The sequence below is a fragment of the Fukomys damarensis genome, unplaced genomic scaffold, assembly GCF_012274545.1.
Source record: "Fukomys damarensis isolate Sample0158 unplaced genomic scaffold, DMR_v1.0_HiC HiC_scaffold_4, whole genome shotgun sequence".
Taxonomy (NCBI): Eukaryota; Metazoa; Chordata; class Mammalia; order Rodentia; family Bathyergidae; genus Fukomys; species Fukomys damarensis.
The window spans coordinates 31,383,197-31,404,841 of record NW_022900916.1 but is presented as its reverse complement, the minus strand read 5'-3'; the positions used below and the strand labels follow the sequence as shown (position 1 = coordinate 31,404,841).

Sequence of the window (21,645 nt, the reverse complement as noted above, 5' to 3'; positions counted from 1 at the left end):
GCCGCGCCACCTCCTAAGCAAGAAGGTGCTTCTCCGGGGATTCTCGCCCAGCCACCTGCGCGCCTACGCCCAGAGGATGTTCCCGGAGCGAGCGGCGCAGGCCCGCCTGCTGCAGCAGCTAGAGGCAAACCCCAACCTCTGCAGCCTGTGCGCCGTGCCGCTGTTCTGCTGGATCATCTTCCGCTGCTTCCAGCACTTCCACTCGGCCTTCGGGGGCTCCCCGCAGCGGCCCGACTGCACCGTGACCCTGACCGACGTCTTCCTGCTGGTCACCGAGGTCCACTTGAACAGGACGCAGCCCCGCAGCCTGGTGCAGCGCAACACGCGCAGCACTGCCGAGACGTTCCGCGCCGGCCTGCGCACGCTGCGCTCGCTGGGGCTGGTGGCCCACGGCGGCATGGAGCAGAACCTCTTCGTGTTCTGCCACGATGAGGTGGAGGCCTCCGGGCTGCGGGAGGAGGACCTGGGGCTTGGCTTCCTGCGGACCGTGCCCACACTAGGCCCCTATGGAGGGCAGCAGTCCTATGAGTTTTTCCACCTCACCCTCCAGGCCTTCTTCACGGCCTTCTTTCTCGTGGTGGATGACAAGGTGGGCACGCAGGAGCTGCTCCGGTTCTTCCGAGAGTGGGTACCTCCAGGGGAGGCCGCGGCCGCGTCCTGCCTGCCTTCCTTGCTCCCTTTCCAGCGCCGGCGGGGCGGCCGCCCAACGGGCTCCGACCTGTTCACGAAGAAGGACCATTTTCAGTTCACCAACCTCTTCCTGTGCGGGCTGCTGTCCAAGACCAGGCAGGAGCTGCTGTGGCACCTGGTCCCGGCCGCCGCCCTGCGGAGGAAGCGCCGGGTGCTGTGGGCGCACCTGTGTGCCAGCATGCGAGCCTACCTGAAGAGCCTGCCACGGCTGTGCAGCGGGGGCTTCAACCAGGTGCAGGCCATGCCCACCTTCCTGTGGATGCTGCGCTGCATCTATGAGACGCAGAGCCAGAAGGTGGCGCGCCTGGCGGCCCGCGGCATCTGCGCCGACTACCTCAAGCTGACTTTCTGCAATGCGTGCTCGGCCGACTGCAGCGCCCTCTCCTTCGTCCTGCACCACCTCCACAAACGCCTGGCGCTCGACCTGGACAACAACAATCTCAACGACTATGGCGTGCGCGAGCTGCAGCCCTGCCTCAGCCACCTTGTCGTCCTCAGGTGAGGCTCGGGGACCCGGAACGGCGTCACGGATCGGGATCCTCTGGGCCTGTCTTTACTTAGGACTTAGGGACCACTGGCCCTGGAAGGTCCGGACTTCATCTGTCTCGGGATGGCAGAGGGTAAGGAGCAGAGTGGGTGAGTGAGTAGGTACCCTTGAACAAACTCCCGAACATCTCTGAGCCCCAGCCTCCTGGCTGGGAAAAGGAGATGCTCCTAATCCTAGTGGTCACAGTGATGACAGCCAGTGCTTGTGGGAAGCATTAGGAATACCTCCGGAGTTTAATGCTTCTAACACTATGCGTTGAGGTTTGTTACCGTTTTGTCTCGGTTTTAGCAAATGAGGAAGCAGAGGCACAGAGAAGTTAATGACTCGCTGCAAGTCACGCAGCTGGAGCCAAATACACAAAAAGTCTATCTTTTAAGATTAACCTGAGGTGCAGAGGTAGCCCATGGAAAATTTGGGGGTCTTGGGAGGTTTGTTCTTCCTGCAGAGAGAGACTACTAGTGTTCTTACTTTTTGTGATCAAATCAACAATCCCATGCCCCAAAGACATCAGTCAAAATGTCATCTCATGCTTATTTTCCTGCTCAGTGGTTTGGAGGAAAAGGAGGCTGATCTGCTTTTTTCTTTCACCATTCCCTGCACAAAACCTTGTCAGTGTCTCCAGGCCTAAACTTTGCCACGCCTCAGTGTGCGCATCTCTGCACAGCAGTGGGCATTAGGGAGTCCCCGTGCCTGGTATCCAGTACTAGAGTGGGGATGGGAAGGGCACGTGGGGTGTCAGGAGCCAGAGGCTGCCCTGGCCTGGGAGTTGAAAGCCCGGGTCTGTCCTCTGCCCCGTCAGCCAGCCACTCTCCCTTCCACAGCCTTCAGCCACCTCCCACCCAGGATCTCCCATCTACAGCAGTGTGGTGGTCCTGTCCTGCTGTTCCCAGGTGAAGTTTCCCACCCCTCCAGCAAAAGACAGTGGCTCACAGGAAAGCAGGGGGATCTGTGCACCCACAGGGAAGTGCTTGGAGCTTCCTGAGGGCATCAGTTAGGTTTTAACTGCAGCTGAGAGTTAGAGAAAGTGCAAAATTTTAGTGGCTTGAGTTATAGCTTGTATCTGTTTTATGCGAAGTCTGGAGACAAGGTGGTTCAGAGCTTGGTATGGTGTCTCTGACCATCAGAAGTTCAGGTTCTCTTCAGCCTTGCTATTCTGTCTTCCTTAGTACTACCTTCTGCCTCTTGACACAAGATGGGCTGCCCAAGCTCCAGACACCTAGTGAGCATGCCACCAGGAAGAAGGAAGGGCAAAGGGCACACTCTATTCTTTAAAAAGTTCTCCGTTATTGCTAATGGTAATGTTCCTTAGGTTTTTTTTTTTTTTTTGAGGGGGTGGGTGCCAGAGATCAAACTTAGATCCTTGAGCTTGCAAGCCAGGTGGCAGAACCATTGAGCCAAATCCCCGGCCCACTCCTTAGATTTTATTAGCCAGAAACTAACTGTGCTAAGCTGAAAAAATATGTAGGGGGTTATTGCTAAGAAAGCACAGATATTGAAAGTGACAACGTACCCTGCCCTACTGGGTAGGAATGCAGTGTATGTATATCCATGCCCTGGCACCAAGCTAGGTACTATATATAGCAAGAGGGTCCAGAGTGTCTGATAATTTTGATGTAACCCAAAAACTTAAGCTTTTACCTATTCAGCCATTAAATTAAGAAGTTGGCCTACAGCTTGTGTTTGTAAACAAAGTTTTCTTAGAGTACAGCCATACTCATTGGCTGCTTTACATTATAGAGTTGAGTAGTTGTGTCAGAAACCAGTGGGCCTGCAGAGTCTAAGATAATTCCTAGCTGGTCCTTTGCAGAAAAGATCACTGCCCCTGGTCTGTCACTTCCGTCCTTTAGCCTCACTTCGTGATGAATGGGGGACTGAGAAGAACAGGTCAGTTGTTTTAACAGAGCTCGATTGGTGGGGGGCTGGGGGAGTGGAGCTGGGCATGGTAGTACATATCTGTAATCCCAGCTACTGGGACAGCTGAGGCAGGAGGATCATGAGTTTGAGGCCAGCCTGGGCAACCTAGTGAGACCTTGTCTCAAAAATAAAGAAAGAAGGAAAGAATGAAAGGTTGGGGATGTAGCTTAGTGGAGCAATTGCCTAGCATGCAGGCAAAGACCTGGGTTCCATAGCCAGCACCATGAAACAAAGCCCTCCCACCTTGGCCATGGCAAGCTGTCCTGCCATTGGAGTCCTGCTAGTGCCTCCAGCTCAGTACCAGTGCCCTGCACGGCATTTGCATCACTGAGGAAGTGCTGGACAGTGGCCTTACCAGGACCTGCCTCTCCTGGTGCTGCCTGTAGTGGCGACTCTACCCCCTGTGCACATCCCACCCTTCACTGCTCCCCGAGAGCTGTCTTAACCTCAGCCTCTATAGTAGATGTTGGCTTCAGCCCTCATTCCTGGAAGGAGGCTGTTTGTGTGTGAGGTGGGACAGTTCTTAGTTTTCAGAAACACTGGCCCCTCATGAAATGACGGGCTGCTCCTTCCCCAGCTGCAGTGACCACTAATGACAGCTCCACACGTTTGCAGCCCCACACCCACTGTGTGGTGAGAGGCACAGGTGCACAGGCTGTGCACAGATGCGGCTCTCAGAGGCACCTGGCCCTCCTGGCCTTGCCATGTGCAGGGCTGCACTGCAGCCTTGCTGCTGCCTGAGCAAGGTGGCCTGTGGCCCCAGGATGGCCAGGATGGCCAGGCTCATAGGGGCCATTTGGTGGCCGCCTACAGCCATCCTTAAAGGAGCATTCATAACTGGGAGCCCCCAGGGCCTCTGTGCCTTTGAGTCCTCAAGGGCCGAGTGTCCTTAGGAAGGTACACCATCCTGACCTGTCATTTTCATGGCTGTTCTTTTTCAGACTCAGCGTCAACCAGATCACCGACAACGGGGTAAAGGTGCTGTGTGAGGAACTGACCAAGTACAAAATTTTGACATATTTGGGGTATGTCCTTTCTGGGAACACTGGGCCAATGATGTGGTAAGAATGTAGAGCTGTACAGAATACAGAGCCCATCCCTGTGGCTCCGTGGTAGATGGAAAGAGAACCTGCAGTCTTGGATTCTGTTCTTGGCTTGGCCCTGCTGTTTGTCACTGAGCTCAGTCCCATTCTTGTAAAGTTGGGATCCTAACCTAGGTGAGCAGGTTTACAACTAGTTATTGGGAGATAAATTGAGAGAATGGGAGGACAGGTCCTAGAAATTAAAATATTGCTTCTAATAGACTTTGCTACTGTGGGCCCAGAACCCTTCTTCCAGAACCCTTGGGCTGAGGCACAAACTGGGATTCAGGGCACGTTCTATGTCGCAGTGGCACAGCCAGCGAGAGCCTAGGCACACCCCAGGCTCAGGAAGTGCGCCAGCAGTCAAAGCAAGTAGGGTGAGTCCAGCGGCTCCACATCAGTTGCTAAAAAACTGGTGAAGAACTTTGGGTTTTCAGAGTGTTGTGCTTTGAAGTTAGAAATGAGGGATCGTGGGCCCTGAGGCCGCTGTGGGCCCTGGGAGCTGGAGTGATTGCACAGGGTCCTTGTCTCAGGAGAAATGCAGAGTGCTGTGTCACAGGGAACCAGTGGGCCCAGAAAAAGTGTGATATTCAGAGGGAAACCTCTTCCCTCCAGAGTCTGAGAACTTAGTTGCTAAGTCCCCATCATCGAGCAGCTGTGGCCTCTGCCACCTGCTCCATAACCCGGTCAGAGGCTGTGAATGTTACCCCGACTGCAGACAGACTGAAGTACAGGACAAAGTGGTGGCCGGTTTGAAACTGGGCTGACTGGCAGAGCCCCAAACTCTGGTCCCCATGCGTTCTGCTTTCAACCTAGACTTCAGAAACCACCGGGCAGCACTTGCAGAAGGCGGGGGGCGTTCCCATGACATCAGGCATCATAGTCTCCTGGCTGTGCTTTCTCACCCAGTTTATACAGCAACCAGATCACTGATGTTGGAGCCAAGTACGTCGCCCAGATCCTAGAGGAATGCAAAGGCCTCACACACCTGAAGTAAGTGGGGTGGGAGTTTCTTTGTCCTTTGAGTCTCAGGATTCCCGCCTTCCATTATTAAAAGAATCAAGGTCACAGTGAAAAGCTTCCATCCTAAACCTTCTGCCTGTCCTAGGGCCAGGCTGGTCAAATGGAGGAGCCCTGTGTGTGAAAGGTAATCCTGATGTGTAGAGAAATCATGACCAGGATGAGGTGCAGATTCTGAAAGGGTCACCTGCTGGCGTGTGTGTTTGATTCCATTAACTGCTGTCCAGGAAGAAAGGGCCTAACTACCACCCTGTAGGGAATACCGGAGAAGAAGGTCTTTCCCCAAGGGACATTCCCATGATTGCAAGCGGGAGCTTGACCCTCCCTTAGAGGATACCAGATGGCTCGGGTCACTAACTTTCTGCAGGGACTCTGGACAGCTGAACAGTGGCCCTGCTGTCCTCAGGGCTGTAGGGTCCTCCTGAGAGAGGTCCAGAGCACAGCTCTTGTGGGTCCTGGGAGCAAGGCAAGGCCTTGGAAAGGAAGGACGGGGCTCTGTGAGGGGAAGGGGTAGAATCCCACAGAGCCGCTGGCTGACCATATCACTCTCTGCAGACTGGGAGAAAACAAAATAACGAGTGAAGGTGGCAAGCGTCTCGCCCTGGCGGTGAAGAAGAGCACGTGGATCTCTGACCTTGGGTGAGCATGGGGAATGTGATGTGCGGGTTTGTGCAGCCGCTGTTGGGTCTGGCTACAAAGGGGAGGCAGCAAGGAAGCCACAGGCAGTGGTTATGGGAAGTCCCCAGACTGAGGACAACTCTGGTAGCTCAGACTTCTAATTAGGTCATGCAGAATCAGTGTTATCGCCACGGGCAAAGGGATGGAGCTGTTCCAGCGCGGCATGGTGGCTGCTACAGGAAGATGATCTTTAGGATGTCTCTGGAGACTTTTTCTCTCACCCCCTCTGGTACTGGACATTGCATCTACTAAGCTACCTCCCCAGCCCTTTTTAAATGTTTTTTAATTTGAGACAAGGTCTCCCTAAGTTGCTAAGCTTTCCGGGCTGGGCTTGAGCTTGTGATCCTTCTGCCTCAACGTCCCAGAGTGCTGTGATTACAGGCATGTGCCACTGTGCCTGGCTTCTATGTTTAAAAGTTGTGGTAAAACACACGTAACATTCACCATCTTATCCAGTTTTAATTGTACAGTTCAGTGTTAGTAAACACATTATTCATAGCATTATACAACCACCACCACCACCATCTCCAAAACCTAAACTACGGTATTACAAATCAACCTCTCCTCCCTCCCTCCCCAGCCACCATGCGCTGTCTCTATGAATCTGACTCCTCTAGGAACCTCAGGTAAGGGAAGTCATGTAGTAGTTGTCATTTTACGATGGCGTATTTCACTTGGCATAATATCCTCAAGGTTCTTTCCTCTCGTAACATGTCAGAGTTTCCTCCATTTTAAGGCCAAATAAAGCTTCATTGTCTGTAGATACTAGATTTTTTTTTTTTGTCCATCCTGGGGATTGAACCCAGGGGCACCCTACGACTGAGCAACCTTCCCAGCTATATTTACTTTTTCCTTGGAGACAGGGTCTCACTAAGCTAGCTTTGAACTTGGGACCCTCCTACCTCAGCCTCCTGGGTAGCTGTGACTACAGACACGGGCCGCGGCACACAGCTGCATGTACTGTATTTTGCTTCTCCTTTCATCCCTCCGTGTTTCGGCTGCTGTGAATAATGGTCCTGTGGACACAGTGTACAAGGATCTCTTCAGGATCCTGCTTTCATTTCTTTTGGATATAGACCCAGAAATGGAATTGCCTGGTCATGTGGAAGTTCTGTTTTTAATCTCTGGAGGAAATGCCACCGTGTATTCCACAGCAGCTGCACTAATTTACGTTCCCTCCAAAAGTGCAGCGGGGTTGCAGTTTCTCCACGTCCTCCCCAGCACATATAGTTTCGTGCTTTGTTATTACCAGCTGCTTATGATAGCTTTGTGTAATCGTTATAACTTTTTATTGGATTAGAAGAACACAAATAGTTTTATTTATCAACTATGGAAAATATGACCGTTATCTTCCAGAAATAATGACTGTTAACATTTGAGCTCATCTGAACTCTCCTAGTTTCTTTTCTTCCCCACCTGTCTTTTTATAGTCGAGGTCAAAGCACAGGTACAGAATTTTAACCTTCATTTTTCACTTACTCTCATGGCCACTTTATTTCAAACTCCATGCTATTCATTAGTCTAGAACATTCATATAGTGAGTGAAATACTGAGGCCTCACCCTGGCTTCTACAGGCCACACCTGGAAGGACGTAGGCAGGTGGCTGGCTGCCTGGGAGCGCAGTGCTGGGACAGCCCCCGTTCTGCTGTGAGAGCACCAAGCTGATGGCTCTGCCCCCTGGAGACACAGTCCCTCGTCCCAAACAGGCCAGGCACTGTTCTGAGTCCTTTGCATCTTTTGACTCCCAGCATGCTCCAGCAAGTCTATGAGGGAGTGTTCCTACTATGTCCATCTTACAGGTGAGCGGCCTGAGGTCTTCTGAAATGTTGTATCATTTACCTAAAAGCGGGAGCCCTGCTTCTTCTCTTACACGTTTTGTTAGCCTGATCCTGCCCAGTCATCTGCTCTGGGTGAGAGAAGTCAGCTTCATTAGCCGGGCTCTCTGCCAACTCTGCAGCATCTGCGCGTGGCTTGGCGGTGTCTTCAGCATACACATGGTGTTACTAGTGTGGTTTCGGCTCACACTTCCTGACCTCTGCTTCCTGGAAGAGCTCTGTGTCTGCAGGACCAGCCCCCACCCACCCAGAGGCAAACAGGGCTGGGGTCCCAGCACCCCACAAGCCTTCCTTTCAGCCAGTTCAGACGTGTACCCGGCAGAGGACTTACAGGCCGTTTCCTTCCATGGCAGTCATGAGCTGAGGCTCTTGGGCTGACAGCTCTCCAAAAGCTTGTGTGACTTGGGTTTCTAGTTGTACAACTTGCTGATCGACTTCTGTTCACACGTCTGCCACTTCTCTTTATTTTTTTTGCATTTCCTTTTGAACTGAAAATTTAGAGCAGCTCACTTAGGACCAGGGGGAGGAACTGGTCTCCAGAGACTGAGCAAAGTACCTGCCCATTGATAGGAATCAAGCCTTGGCCGCTGGCATAAAATAAGGGGTGAGCGTGGCTGTTAGTGGGGCAGGGAGGTAATGTTCAGTGTCTTCTCTGCCATCAGGATGTGGGGCAATCAGATCGGGGATGAAGGAGCAAAAGCCTTCGCAGAGGCATTGAGGAACCACCCCAGCCTGACCTTCCTGAGGTAATGGCTGCCTCTGAGGCTGCAGGCCCCAAGGACAAACAGTCACCCAGCTATTCTGTGTTTACCAGGGTGCACTGAAGAGGAAGAGAGGGGACTGGCTTATCTAATGGGGGAGAGATTACATGTGGGATTTTCCCCTTTCCAAAAGATTATTCTTGATGCATTAGGAGCATCAAATATGGTATTTCTTATGTGTTCAGCACAGTGAGTTTTGTCCAGGTACACCCCAGGCTAACCACCAACCCAACCAGCACACGGCATCTTTGCAGCCCTTCAGCCATCCCCTTGGGCGCCTTCAGGGTTGGAAGAATTCTACGACTACATAAAACAGAAAGTTCCCTTAGCTAGGAGATTCCTGCCCTTCCTGTCCTTCGGACTGGTGCGGGATAGAGGGGACCCTTCCTCCCTGTAAACAGAGGTGCTCCCTCCCAGCTCTGCTTTAGGCCTCAAGCCTAGGGCAAGAGCTTTGGTGCCTTAGGCTCTGCCACTGCCCTTCCTGGCCCTGAACAGAGCCCCAGTGAGGACAATAGCAGGAGGAACTTCTGCAGGTTGTTGAAAGAGCCCTTGGTGATTGTAAGATGAGGCAGGGCTCTCGGGTCTCCTTAGCATGCTGAGTCTTGTGTCCACTTCCATTTGGCCCCTGCTTGAACAATCTTATGCCTGCCCCCTTGCACCGAGCATGGACTCAGGCAGCAAGCCTGGGCAGTGCTAATTAGGCCGAGGGGTTCTGCTTCCTGCCTCTAAGTGGCCTGGTGTGTGCCATATCCAGATAGAGCTTCCCTGATGTTTGGAGTAGGAGCGGAGGGCCACATGGATGTGTCTGTAATAACCCATCCCAAGTGTTTTCCTTCCTAGTCTTGCAATGAACGGCATCTCCTCAGAAGGAGGGAAGAGCCTTGCGCAGGCCCTGGAGCACAACACATCTCTGTCGATATTCTGGTAAAGCCTGAGTCATCTCAAGGGGTTGGGTCTTGGTAATTATGCCAGGAGCTGCTCGCATCCTGGAATCCTGACTGAAAAGATGCCTCTCAATTGCAAAAATGGACTTAGTTTCTTCCTAGAGAAGAAAGCAGCCATTTTCAGAAGCACAAGTAGGTATAGAAGGGAGTCATGTGCCCCATAAGTATGCACTTGAGACCTTTTCCTCCTGTGCCACTCTGTAGTCAGAAAGGCCAGCCATTCACTCTGCTGGGCATCCCCTCAGGCCATCCCCCGATGCCAGGGAGAACCCAGCTTTCATAGGCCTGGGTCAAAATGCTCTCCCTTCCTCTTTGTAAGCTGCCTTCCCTCCACGCCTCCTTCCCTGGGTCTCTACATCACATTGGTGTTTGGCCTGCCTGTCATTTGTCACAGAAAACCCACAGTCCTGGCCCCCTCTCTTCACTCCATGGCTCTTTATAAGTGGATGTTGCCTCCTGATGTTGCTTTTGTTTCTTTTCTGTGTAATTTGACCTTTGATTTTCCTTTATTTTTATTTTACTTGTCTGTTTCATACATTTGTTATGAGTGAGGAAGTTACATTATACCTTATGGTATCACTCACCCCCAGCCCAGCGCTCATTAGATTTTGCTAACATAATTACTGAAAATAATGAGACTGTCATCATTATGAGAGAGTTCTGATACTAGACCTGTTGGCCAGTAAAGGTATTTTTGATTCTTTCCCTCCAAAAATCTTCATGATTTTGAAAAGTAACACATGCTTTTTTCTTTTTGAAACAATGTATATGACTGAAAATATTAACCCAGAAATCTGAAAAGTAGGAAATGAAACTACATCTCTTGGGTCCTCTCTTTAGCCTTTTTCTATGTATTCAAATATATGCAAAACGGCATTTGCCAAATAGCTTTAAAAAATAACTAAACATTGTACATAGCTGACGTGGACCTCGTGTCAGTTTTCTTGACCTCTGCATTGTTCTCACTTTGGCTCGAGAAGTTCCTTGTTTACGCGCTGGAGGATGCTAGACCCCGTCACCGGCCTCTGCCTGTTAGACACTGCTAGCTCCCCCACTGTGATGACCACAGACGTCTCCACACACAGCCAGGTGTCCCTCGGAGAGCGAGGTCACCCTGACCGAGAACACTGCTCCACATGGAGAGTGACGTCGACCCCTAGGAGTTGAGTGTCACTGTGTGCTGTGTATTGCCTGTGCCTTCTCTGCGTACTAACTCAGTCGCACAGCCCTATGGCACGGCTCTCATTACTGCTCTCACCCTCCCATGGGGAGACTGACCCAGGGAGCTTCAACCACTCGCCTGAGGTCACCTTGCCAGTGATACAAAGCTGCACATCTGACTCCAGAGCACTTTGAAACACTGCTCCCTTCTGCCTCCCCTATTCCCTGTCCTTCTCCCTAAGGCCACACCATGTCCTTCTGAATGGATGTTCACTATTTTATCAGTTGTTTCCATTGGTAGATATTTCAAATTGTTTAAGTTTCCATTATGACCAGTAATTCCGTGCTCTGTGCTGCACAGTGTAAGGAAATTTTCTCTTATTAGATACAACCCAGCTGCCCTTTCAGGAATGTTTTTCTTTTCTAAATGATGTTCTATGTCCAGTATTATTATTCTGTCATCCACTGGAACAGGAGAGTCCAACCCCAGTTATACCTGGAATCTTCCGTGCTTTATCCAGACCACTGTTGTTCAGAGCAATCGAGAGGCTTTCCGGATGCTCAGTCATGGAACATGGGTGCTTCACAGCTGGCCTCGGACTTCAGAGCTGTGTGTGTGTGTGTGTGTGTGTGTGTGTGTGTGTGTGTTCCCTTGTGTGTGTGTGTGTGTGTGTGTGTGTGTGTGTGTGTGTGTGTTCCCTTAGTGGGGGAAGGGTCCAGGTCTCCACACTGACTCAGCTACCTCGCTGTCCCTGGTGTTCAAGGGGTCTTGGGGCTGGAGGAAGTCTGAGGTGCAGGCATGAGCCCTTGGTTTCTGGGGTCCCATCATCTGTGAAATCTGAGGGCTTGGAAGGCCGGAAGTGAGGGTCGTGCTGCAGGCAGCAGGGTTGGGCCACATGTGTCCAGGGAAGAGTCTATCCTAAGCCTGAGGCCCCAGTGTGCCTGGGGGGTGGACAGCCCGACCAACCTGGCCCTTCTGGTTCTCAGCACATGATGAGCTGCAGAGCCGCAGAGAGCTGGGCCAGCATCCTGCTTCTCTGAACTCATTAACACTCTTGGCCTGCTCAGCTCTCCTGAGTCAACACTTCCTCTTTTCTAGGCTGACCCAAAATGAACTCAACGATGAAGTGACGGAGAGCTTTGCAAGAATGCTGAAAGTCAATCAGACACTGAAGCATTTATGGTAACTCAGAGAGTCATAGAATTTCACACATGCTTTCAAAAATATTTTTTGAGATAAAGTCACCTACCACAGATTTCCCCCTTTAAAAGTGTATATACACGGTACATGCCTGTAATCCTAGCACTCGGGAGGCTGAGGCAGGAGGATCGCTGTGAGTTCGAGACCAGCCTGGACTACATAGTGAGTTCCAGGTCAGTCTCAACTACATAATGAGACCCTGTCTCAAACCCCCCCCCCAAAAAAAAAGTGTATACACACAGTTCAGAGGTTTTCAGTATATTCACAAGACTACACATCCACCATCATCTGATTCTGAAACATTTCACTACCCCGGCAAAAGTCCTGTGTGCCTTAGGCAGTTACTCCCACCCTCCTCTTCCCCTACCCGCTAACAACCATTAATCTACCTGTGGATTTCCCTCTTCTTGGAATTTCATATAAATAGAATTATACAGCATGTGATCTTTAGTCTGTTTTCTTCTATTAGCATAAATTTCCAAGGTTAATCTGCATCATAGATCATAGTGTGTATCGGTACTTCATTTCTTTTTTATGGCCAAATGATAGTCCCATTGATTGCATGAGTATATGACATTTTGTTTATTCATCACTTGATTGGTTTGGAGGATTGTTTCTACTTTTTAACTATCATGAAAATGCTACTATGAACATTCGTGTACATGATTTTGTTTTCATTTCACTTGAGTATATACTTAAAAACAGAATTGTGGGATCATATGGCAATTTTATGCTTCACTTTGGAGGAACCACTGAACTGTTTTCCAGCATGGCTTGCTCTATTTTACATTCTTACTGCCGCTTCTGATGATTCCAGCTTTACGACATCCTCATCGACCTTTGTTGCCGTTTGTCTTTTTCAGTCTAGCTGTACTAATAGGTGTGACGTGGTACCCTCTTGTGGTTTTCATGTGCATTTTCCTCCTAGCAGTGTTGAGTATCTTGTCAGGCACCTGTTGGCTGCTGTGCTGCTTCTTTGAAGGAACTTCTTTCTCCACATCCTTTGTCCATTTAAAAACTGGGTGCTCTGTCCTTTTGTTGCTGAGCTGTAGGGGTGCTACACTTTTATTTGGTATAAGATTTGTAAGTATTTTCTCTTTTTCTATAAAATTTTTCTCCTACTTGAAAGTGACCTTTGAAACACAAAAGTTTTGGCTTTGAAGAAGTCCGGCTTACTTGCTTTTTCCTTGGTTGCATGTAGTTCAGAAGTTTGATCTAAGAAACCATTGCCTGATCCAAGGTCATGATTTACTCCCAAATTTTCTGTTGTGTTTTCTAGTTTTGCTCTAACAGTAGGTCTGTGATCCATTGTGAGCCAATATTTGTATCTAGCATGAGGTGGGAGTCCAGCTTTATTCCTTTGTGTGTGGATATCCAGCTGTGGGACACTGTCTGTTCAAAGTGCTCTTTCCCTGTTGAACACTTTGACACACTTGTCAAAAGTCAAAGGCCAGAGATGCTTGTCTAGACTCTTTCCCAGTAATGTTGTTCTGCAAGTCTATCCCGACATCAGGACTGTGCTGCCTTAATTATTATAGCTTTGAAATCAGAAAGTGAAGCTCCTTCGATCTTGTCCACTCCCCCAGATTGTTTTAGCCATTCTCCTGTCCCTGTATTTCCAAATGAACTTAGAATCACTATGTCCATTTCAGCAAAATCTGTTTTTCTTCCTTTTGTGTAGCCTACAGATTCTCTTTTGCCCTGCCTCGGAGCTAGGCCAGCTTTTCTGCAAACACGGAGCCTAAGCAGGCTGCAGAGTCATGGCTGCTTCCTGTGTGCACAGTTTGCTGGCCCTGGTGGAGGCAGCCACAGTGTGCAGATGTGCCTGCCACTGCTGGTATTTTTAGGCACTGTCTGTCCTGGCCTCTTGCCATGTCGTGGTTGAAGACAGCCTGCCGTGCCCCCCACAGTGTGTTGGGGGAGTGGCGGTCAGTGTGCAGGTGGTGACTAGAAAAGAGCATTAGCTGGATGTGAAACTCTGTATCCACTTCCAGTTTCCCTTTGGGTTCATTCTGCTCAAGTCCCACTTGTGGAAATACTCACTGGAGAGTTGTAACCTCTGCCACTGTGGCTGTAACGTATAGCACAGATGGGAACCCAGCCACCAGTGGTCTGGCATTAATATCAAGAAGAACTCTGCACTGGGCACCATACCTCACATTCACCCTAGTGTGTGTGTGTGGCACCTTGTGATTATTTCCATTTCACAGATGAGACAACTGAGGCACAGATAAGCTTATTTCTTCAGGGTCCTGTAAGCTGAAAAGTGAGGGGACAGAACTGAAAGAGGAGCTTCTGACCCTTGCAATCCAGACTCTTTAAGAGGGAGGCCTCTTCATGCTGAATCTCTATAATCTCATCCATCGTAAGAGCACAGCCCACGTTCTCCTGCAGGGCTCCATCTCGGGTCAGTGCCCAGGCTTTCTAAGAGCAGCAGCCTGTTGTAACAATGACAGGAGCGGGGAGCAAGCCTGGGACAAAGCATAGAAACCTGTCTTCTTCTACATTTATTTCCTGGTTGGTTAGGGGCCTGGCTGCCAGCCAGCATTTCAGGAAAGCTCCAGTCATACCAGCTGTGCCAGAAACTTGGTTTCATCTGGGTCACAGCTACTCAGCAGCATGGGGTGCATTTCAAGAGGCCCCGTTATCAAGGTTTCCCCCTGAACTTGTGGGTGGTGGCAGCAGGACTCTCTCTTGCTGCCCTTCCTGTGGATGTTGGGAAGGACACATTAGAATTGTAGGAGCCTTTGGGTCCCCAAGAAGGGACAACTGGTTGATAGCTACTTAAATTTAAAAACTGGCTTTCCTTTCCTCTCTACCCAAGTGGTATCACATGGCCTCTCCCCTGGCAATATTTCTTGGAATTTGTTGTCAGTGGTCTCTGAACCTGTTTGGTTGGGCAGTAAAAACGGTCAAACACACACACGTGTTCATATTTTACACTGTCTGCCTATGAGTGTACAGATATATTATGCTCAAACTTTTAAAATGCTGTCTGTATCTGACTGAGACACACCTAGCTTGCTGAAGTCATGAAGACCCAGGGCCCCCAGCCTCTCCCATTGGACCCTACAACTCCCTGCCAAAGGAGAAGATTCAACTCAGTGTTCGGTACTGGACACAGGTGTGCTCTTCTTTCAGGCTTATCCAAAATCAGATCACAGCCAAAGGGACTGCCCAGCTGGCGGAGGCACTACGGGAGAACACTGGCATCACGGAGATTTGGTAAGGCGCCCATGACCGGGCACAGTGACAAGGACGGCGATGCCAACTCTCAGCTCTTTTGTGTGCCACCCCCGGGCAGGGCATTAGTATTTATCCCTGTAGTGCGGTGGTGTACAGTGAGTAGAAACTGGAGCCCAGTGAGTAAAACGTGCACAGGAGGAGTAAACTCACCCCAGCTTGGCACCGTGGCTTGTGCTGTCCTGTTCTGCACCTGTCCTTCAAGGGGCTGTCCCCAGGAAGCACCTGGGATGCTGAGCCTGAGAGTGACCGTTCTGGCCAGGAGTTTGAAGCTCGTGCTTCCCTTTTTCTGGACATTCTGGGATTCAGGAGTCTTCCAGGCTGCAACTGAGCCATCATATGTTCTTTCTGTCCTCTGCTTTGAGACCTTGTGAATGATGATGGAAGGAAACCCATCCCTTGCTGTAGGATGACGTGACACTCACTCACTCCCTTCCCCATGCGTACACATGCACATAGCATCCCCTTGGTGACTGAATGGCCTGACCGAGGGGCCTGAGGGACTTGGAGAATGTGCATCACTTTCTAGGAGTTGCTGGTGTCTGCAGAGGGCACAGACCATAGAGTTCATTCACCCGCTGTGGCTTCTCTGAGCTCCATAAGCAGCCTCACCTCAGCTCAGGGGCAGTTACCATTAACTACTTTCTCCCTCCTCGACTTTCACAGCCCACCCCCAATACAGTCCTGGCTCCTCAAATAGTGTTTCTTTTAGAACTCTTTAGAGATCATGAGATCAATCTGGTGAGTTACAACCAGCATTATTTTAAAGTGAAATCAACAAAGACAGAACACCAGCTTGCAGCCTGCAAAGAAGAGAGAAGTATTATTCATTGGTCTCTTTCCAGGCCCCATGTGCAGGGATGTAGAACACGCCTGTGATTCTTATGTGAAGATGTAGTCAAATCTTTTTTGAAAAATGCTGTCATAGAGATCCAGCAAGAAACACCGTGACATTTGTGCTGTGAAACCCAGTGGCTCCTCAGACAGGAAGGCATTGGACAGCACTGGAGATCAGGGTTTATCTGCCCGCATCCAGCAGCCCTCACGCTGCTCCATTTCCTGCTGACTTAGGGATCTGAGGACAGCAGGCAGTGGGCAGCTGGAGGCAGCCAGCCAGATTTCAGAACAGGTTGCCGACCGCAGTTGGCCTTCACTGTCTCCCATGCTGGAAGGACAGCTGTCTGGATCTACAGCTGCTTTAATTTTGTCAGGCTTGAAAGGATAAGTATTCTTCCCACTGAGGGCCACCGTTCCTGTGCTAGGACCTACTTGAGCAGGAACAGGTGTCCTTACCTTCAAGGTGTGCCTTCCACAGTGTGCAGGAGGAACTTGTGTCAGGTGGCAAGGGGCTCTGCCACTGATTCTGAGGGGGCAGGACAGGAGGCTCAGGTGCTGGCCTTCAGGTGGCTTCATTTCAGCTCCAGACTTGTCCTAAGAGCTGCCAAAGGATGTTCCTGTGTGTGGCTTCACGAGACTGGACTGAGAGGGTTCTGACCCAGTCCATGGGCTGCTACACTAGTCCACAGCACTGTGGCAAGGCTGGCAGGGGAACAGCTGCTGGAGGCCATAGCTGACATGGGCGGAGCACCTTCTTGAACACATTTTCTATAGGCATTCGTTTCTGCCTCATTACTGTCCAAAGAGAAGTCCCTCGGTGAGCTATGTCTTCGGAGACAGAGCTTTTTGTGTGATGGTCTCTTGCAACTGAACTCCTTAAGGACTGAGCCTCCATCATGGTCCCAGCCACGTCCCTAGGGGCCAGCACTGTCTTCATTCCTTCACTGAACAGCACAATGCTTAAATTCCAGGCGCTGTGCTAGTAGTGAGAATCCAGCAGTGAACAAAATGGGCCTGCTCTTTTGGGTTCACTGTCTCTGAGGGAGATGCACAGAAAAGGGAAAAAAATCATTCAAGTAATTAGATACTCTGAGGAGGGAGCTCTATAAAGGAGAAGGCCAGGAGGGGAATCTGATGGAGGAGGTTTCAGAGAAGGTCTCCGAAGGAAGTGGCCTTTAAGCCACAAAGGATGAACAGGAGTTAGCTGGGGCAAAAGCACTGCAGGTAGGAGTATAGGATGTGCAAAGCTATGAGGGATGGGGCTGGATGGTGTCCATACAGAACTGCAAGAAGCTCGTGTGTCATAGATATCAACTGCGGAGGAAGAGGCTGAGGCCTAGGCAAAGGCTGGGCCATAAAAGATCTGTGGGTCATATCACGTGCTTTAGTCTATCCTAAAAGCAATGTTAAGTCATTGAAAGGTTTGAAGCAAAAGAGGGATCTGGTCATTTGTATAAGATAAAGAAACAAGTCATGGTTCTTCTGGGAAACTGGATTTGAGAAAGCCAGGGCGCATGGAAAGGGGTCAGTAAGCAAAGCATTGCCCTGGTCCACAGAAGAGCTGCTGGGTGCTCAGATGAGGCTGGTAGGCGAAAGCTGTCGAGAGGCTCCAGAGTGGTACTCTAGGGATGGTCAGGAACTCTGTGATAGGGGTAGGTAGAACTTCGTGAGAGAAGGACCCTGAGGATGGGAAGAAGGTGTCCAGGCGGACCCTATGAAGGGTCCTGTGGTCCCATGAAGAGTGGAGCCATTAAGTGAACCCAAGGGAGCTGTGGTCTCTTCATGGTTCCTGGAGATGTCCAAGGGAATTAACAAGTAGGAAACGGGCTCCAGTGAGCACTGGATGGTGCTATGACTGGATGAAGTAGCCTGAGAAAAAGGGCCTGGCTCCAAGCTTGCAGAAAGCCCAGTATTTAGAGGTCACATGGAAGGGTACATAGGAATGGAGACTGAGTTGGGACACCTAGAGAAAATCCAGAGAGCATAATGCCAAGCCAAGGGAAGGGGGTGTTTCAAGAAGGAGGAAGAGGTCAGGATGGCCAAAGGCCTGGCCTGTGAAGGTTCAATAGAAAGACAAGACCTAAAAAATGTGATTAAATTCAGGCTTATGGAGACTGTAAGTGACCTCAGTTAGAGCAAATTAGTAGAGAGTGACATTGGCTAGAGAGGATTAATGTTACCCTGAAATAACTATTTGAGGACTGGGGATTTAGCTCAGTGGTTCTACCGCCTGCCTGGCAAGCACAAGGTCTGGAGTTCTATCCCTGGCACCAAAAACAAAAACCCAAAATACTATTTGAAGGGCATGCCCCTTAATTTCAGGGGGCTGGGAAGCTCAAGCATGTGTAAAGGACACATGTTTGGGAGGAGCAAAACAACCCCAGGAATTTATGTATGTAAAATGTGTTCTTCTCTTTCTCACAAGTCTAAATGGAAACTTGATAAAGCCAGAGGAGGCCAGAGTCTTTGAAGAGGAAAAGCGGCTCATCTGTTTCTGAGAGGACTTTCCTGTGTGTGGGTCTTCACCCTGGTGATTCCTCGGCATCAGACACTACTCTGTGCAATTGGTTTGTGGGATGCCCTGTGGGGGATGCTGCCAGGGGACTGTCGGGAGCCCCCTGCCCCACCTCGCAGACCAACCTTGCAGACCCTTCAACTGGCGGGTGCCCTGCCTAAGCAGCAGCGAGGATTCTATAGCAGCTGAGTGTGTCTTGTGAGACAGTGTCATTACTGCCAGCAGTAACATGTTTTCTCTCCTGCGAAGAGACTTAATTGCATAACCATGATTATTTTATCCGAAGCTGGGGGAATAAGACAGAGGAGAACAGAAGATGCTAATCTCAGCTCGTACTGGTGCTGCCCTTGAGGACCAACAGGAGCACATTGGTCTCCGATGTCTTTCATGGAAGAGCTGAGGATGTGTGTGCCAAGTTTCTTGGAAAGAAGGTGTTCAGTAAACACAAAGCGTCATGCCTGAAACACCTCCTCCCTTCACTCCCTGTGAGTTGGTACTGTTCCCACTTTGGAGGTATAGACAGTGAACACTGGGTTTGGCCAAGTTCCTGGGGGCAGGTGAAAGTTCAAAAAGAGTCAGTCCTGGAGTCCTGCTGCATGCTTAAGATCAGAGATTGCCTTGGTCTAAGAGAAAGAATGATGCCTTTATGCTGTGGAATTCTTACTCTAGGCTGTTTCCTGTGTCATCCGATCTGCTTGGAAGACTGCATATCCAGGGTTGACATGCCTGCCCCAGGAAAAAGAATCCACTAGTGTGCCCAAAACTGGACCTGGCATCCAAGTGGAAGTGTTTCTCTCCTTGCTTCTTGAGAAGGGAAGTCTCTTCTTACCCCTGAGCAGGCAGAGGATGACTGAATACGGCCAGGACTGGGTAACTCTGCTCTAACTCTCCAGCAAAGCATGGTAACCAGACCCCACCACCATGGCTGGCACATGGTAGATGTTCAGTGGGGGTAAGATGGTGATATTTCTAAATAACTTGTCCTTTTGGCATGTCATTTGTTAATAAAATAATGAAAATGCTCCTCAATGGCTCAGGTCTGTTTTTTTTTTTTTTTAAGGGATGTGACTGGGTAATCACACTATGAACTGGGACCCCATCCTACACTGGGGGTTCTGAGTAATGTAGTGTATGGAGAGCCCTGTTAGGGGAAGGCTAGGGCATCATCAGGTGGAGCTTCGCAGGCCTCTCCACCTACCAAGGGACAGGAAAGGGTGGAGATAGCATCTGAGCTGCTCTGTTTGGCCTCTGAACCCATATGGGGGCTTCTTGTGCATCAGAACTGGTCGGGGTCAGGACATGTGGGCTCAGCCCAGTTGCACACCCTCAGTGCTCTGCATGGTAGGTCCTATAGGTTGGGTCCATTGCCTTCTTCAGCTGTTCCTGCTGTGTGGTGGGCCTATGGCAAAAGGCACTGAGCTGACAGGGGCAGCATGTGACTGAGGAGGGCCCTCCAGCAGTCCCTTCGGGCTCCCAGAGTTTAAGCCTGGTTTTGCTGGTAGCCTGTTAGAGAGAGTGCCACCCAGGCCGTTATGGGGGAAATCCTGTAGGGTCTCACCTCATTTCCCTTAAGGCGCTGACTGCCATGGTGATTACTACCATGTACCTATCCTCCAGCCCAGGCCGTGTAGTCACCTAATAATACCCCTCTGAGGTGCCAACTCTAGTGTAGAGTCTGGGCAGCAAGTCTGTCTGGAAAGCACAAAGTATGGCATGCTAAAGGCCCAGGCTGCTGGGAACTAACTATAGACTCAGCAGACCGCACTGAGAACCACACTTCCCAGGAACAACACTCGGATATGATTAGATAGCTGAAAGTAAACTCTTCAGAGCCCTAAAATGCATTCAGAAATTACCTAACAATATTGCTTTCAGACTATCAAAATTAAAACTGTGGCTTCTGGGAGACTAGGATTTGTGTGGTTATTGGCTTAAATTCTCTTTATCATACTTCAGTTTTCAAGATGGTGAAAAGTAGATTCCTGCCTTCTTATAAACCTGAAAGTGGGCTCCTATTTTCCTGGAAAGGAATCCACTACAAAGTGAACCTCTTCCTATTTAAGAGAAAGACAATGGGAAATTTAAATGAGCCCTGTGAACTTGGAAAATGACTATTGTTTTACATAGAAGGTCTTGGCTAATTCTGGAAAAGAAACTAAGCTCCCCTATTTCGTAGCTGTATTTACCTCATGACCATGCTTACTTGGAATTTATTTTTAAAAGCCAGGTAAGGGCTGGGGATTTAGCTCAGTGGTTTGGTGGCCTGCCTCGCAAGCACAAGGACCTGAGTTCGATCCCCGGTACCAAAAAAAAAAAACAACAAAAGAAACCCCAGGTAAAGTCACTGGCCAAGTGGAATTAGCTCCACAAACTCCCAGTCTGCTAGGTGCTTTGGGCCAGGTCTAGGCCTGTTGGAAACTTAATACCTTCCTTGAAAAGTATAACTTCAAGTGCCCTGACTCAGGAGGTGGCTGAGAGGAAGAAATAAGATATCCTGGGGAGGCTGAGTCCAGCATGGGGCCCCACTTCATACTCACCAGGTGTCAGAAACCCATCTTCTCATCTCTCTCAGAGCAGCTCCTGATTGTCTCTTCCACTCCTAAGCACAGGGGCTTCCCATCAAGGCCAAATATGGCCCTGGAAGCTCTCAAAACCCCAAAATATCTGATAGAAAGCTTCCTGCAGTACCCTACCTTTGTCATTGAAAACCACAGCCATTTATTCTTCCTCATTATCACCAGAGAGTGCTACTGTTTAGTGACTTACTGAGCACCGGCCCACTCACCGCAGATAACAAGGCAGGGGCCAGTGAGCCAGGAAGGAGTGTCAATCTCACTGATACTGTGGTTCACTTCCACACATCTGTTTCCAGTAATTTAACTGCTCTCTCAGAGAAAACAGCCTCACTTGGGAGCTGAAAGGCAAAACCATGACCATTATCACAGGTTCCTGAGGGAATTTTTTTTTTTCCGCTTTAATTGAGTTTATTGGTACATTTTAGGGATATAGTGCAGTTACATTCATTGTTGGGATCTTGTACCTGTACATGACAAGTCTTGATTCTCATTTTTTCCCCTTACCTCTGCCCTCCCTTCACCCTCTCCTCCCCTCCCCATCTACAAACACTTTATTTTCATCTTTTCATTATCTCACATTTTTTTCTTTTCCCTTTTTACTCTTACCCTACCCATCCCACCTTCCTTACACCTTTAGCTC

At 49.8% G+C, this 21,645-nt stretch overlaps 1 protein-coding gene across 2 annotated transcripts in view; it reads left to right on the top strand.

The window, feature by feature from the left end:
* The window catches only part of Nod1 (nucleotide binding oligomerization domain containing 1), a 25,699-nt gene extending 5,108 nt beyond the window's left edge, over positions 1-20,591 (top strand). The window contains exons 3-12 of one of the 2 annotated variants that reach the window (XR_004514801.1): positions 1-1,188; positions 4,093-4,176; positions 5,143-5,226; positions 5,809-5,892; positions 8,430-8,513; positions 9,369-9,452; positions 11,733-11,816; positions 14,976-15,059; positions 18,340-18,914; positions 19,099-20,591. The exon at positions 1-1,188 is cut by the window's left edge and continues 679 nt beyond it. Coding sequence is in view for 1 of the 2 variants with exons in the window: in XM_033757550.1 (XP_033613441.1) it covers positions 1-1,188; positions 4,093-4,176; positions 5,143-5,226; positions 5,809-5,892; positions 8,430-8,513; positions 9,369-9,452; positions 11,733-11,816; positions 14,976-15,059; positions 18,340-18,412 (1,849 nt within the window). In the remaining variant the exon portion in view is untranslated. Of the gene's footprint in view, positions 1,189-4,092; positions 4,177-5,142; positions 5,227-5,808; positions 5,893-8,429; positions 8,514-9,368; positions 9,453-11,732; positions 11,817-14,975; positions 15,060-18,339 lie in introns of both variants that reach the window. The other variant, XM_033757550.1, reaches the window with a different exon arrangement.
* Positions 20,592-21,645: the final 1,054 nt, after the last annotated feature.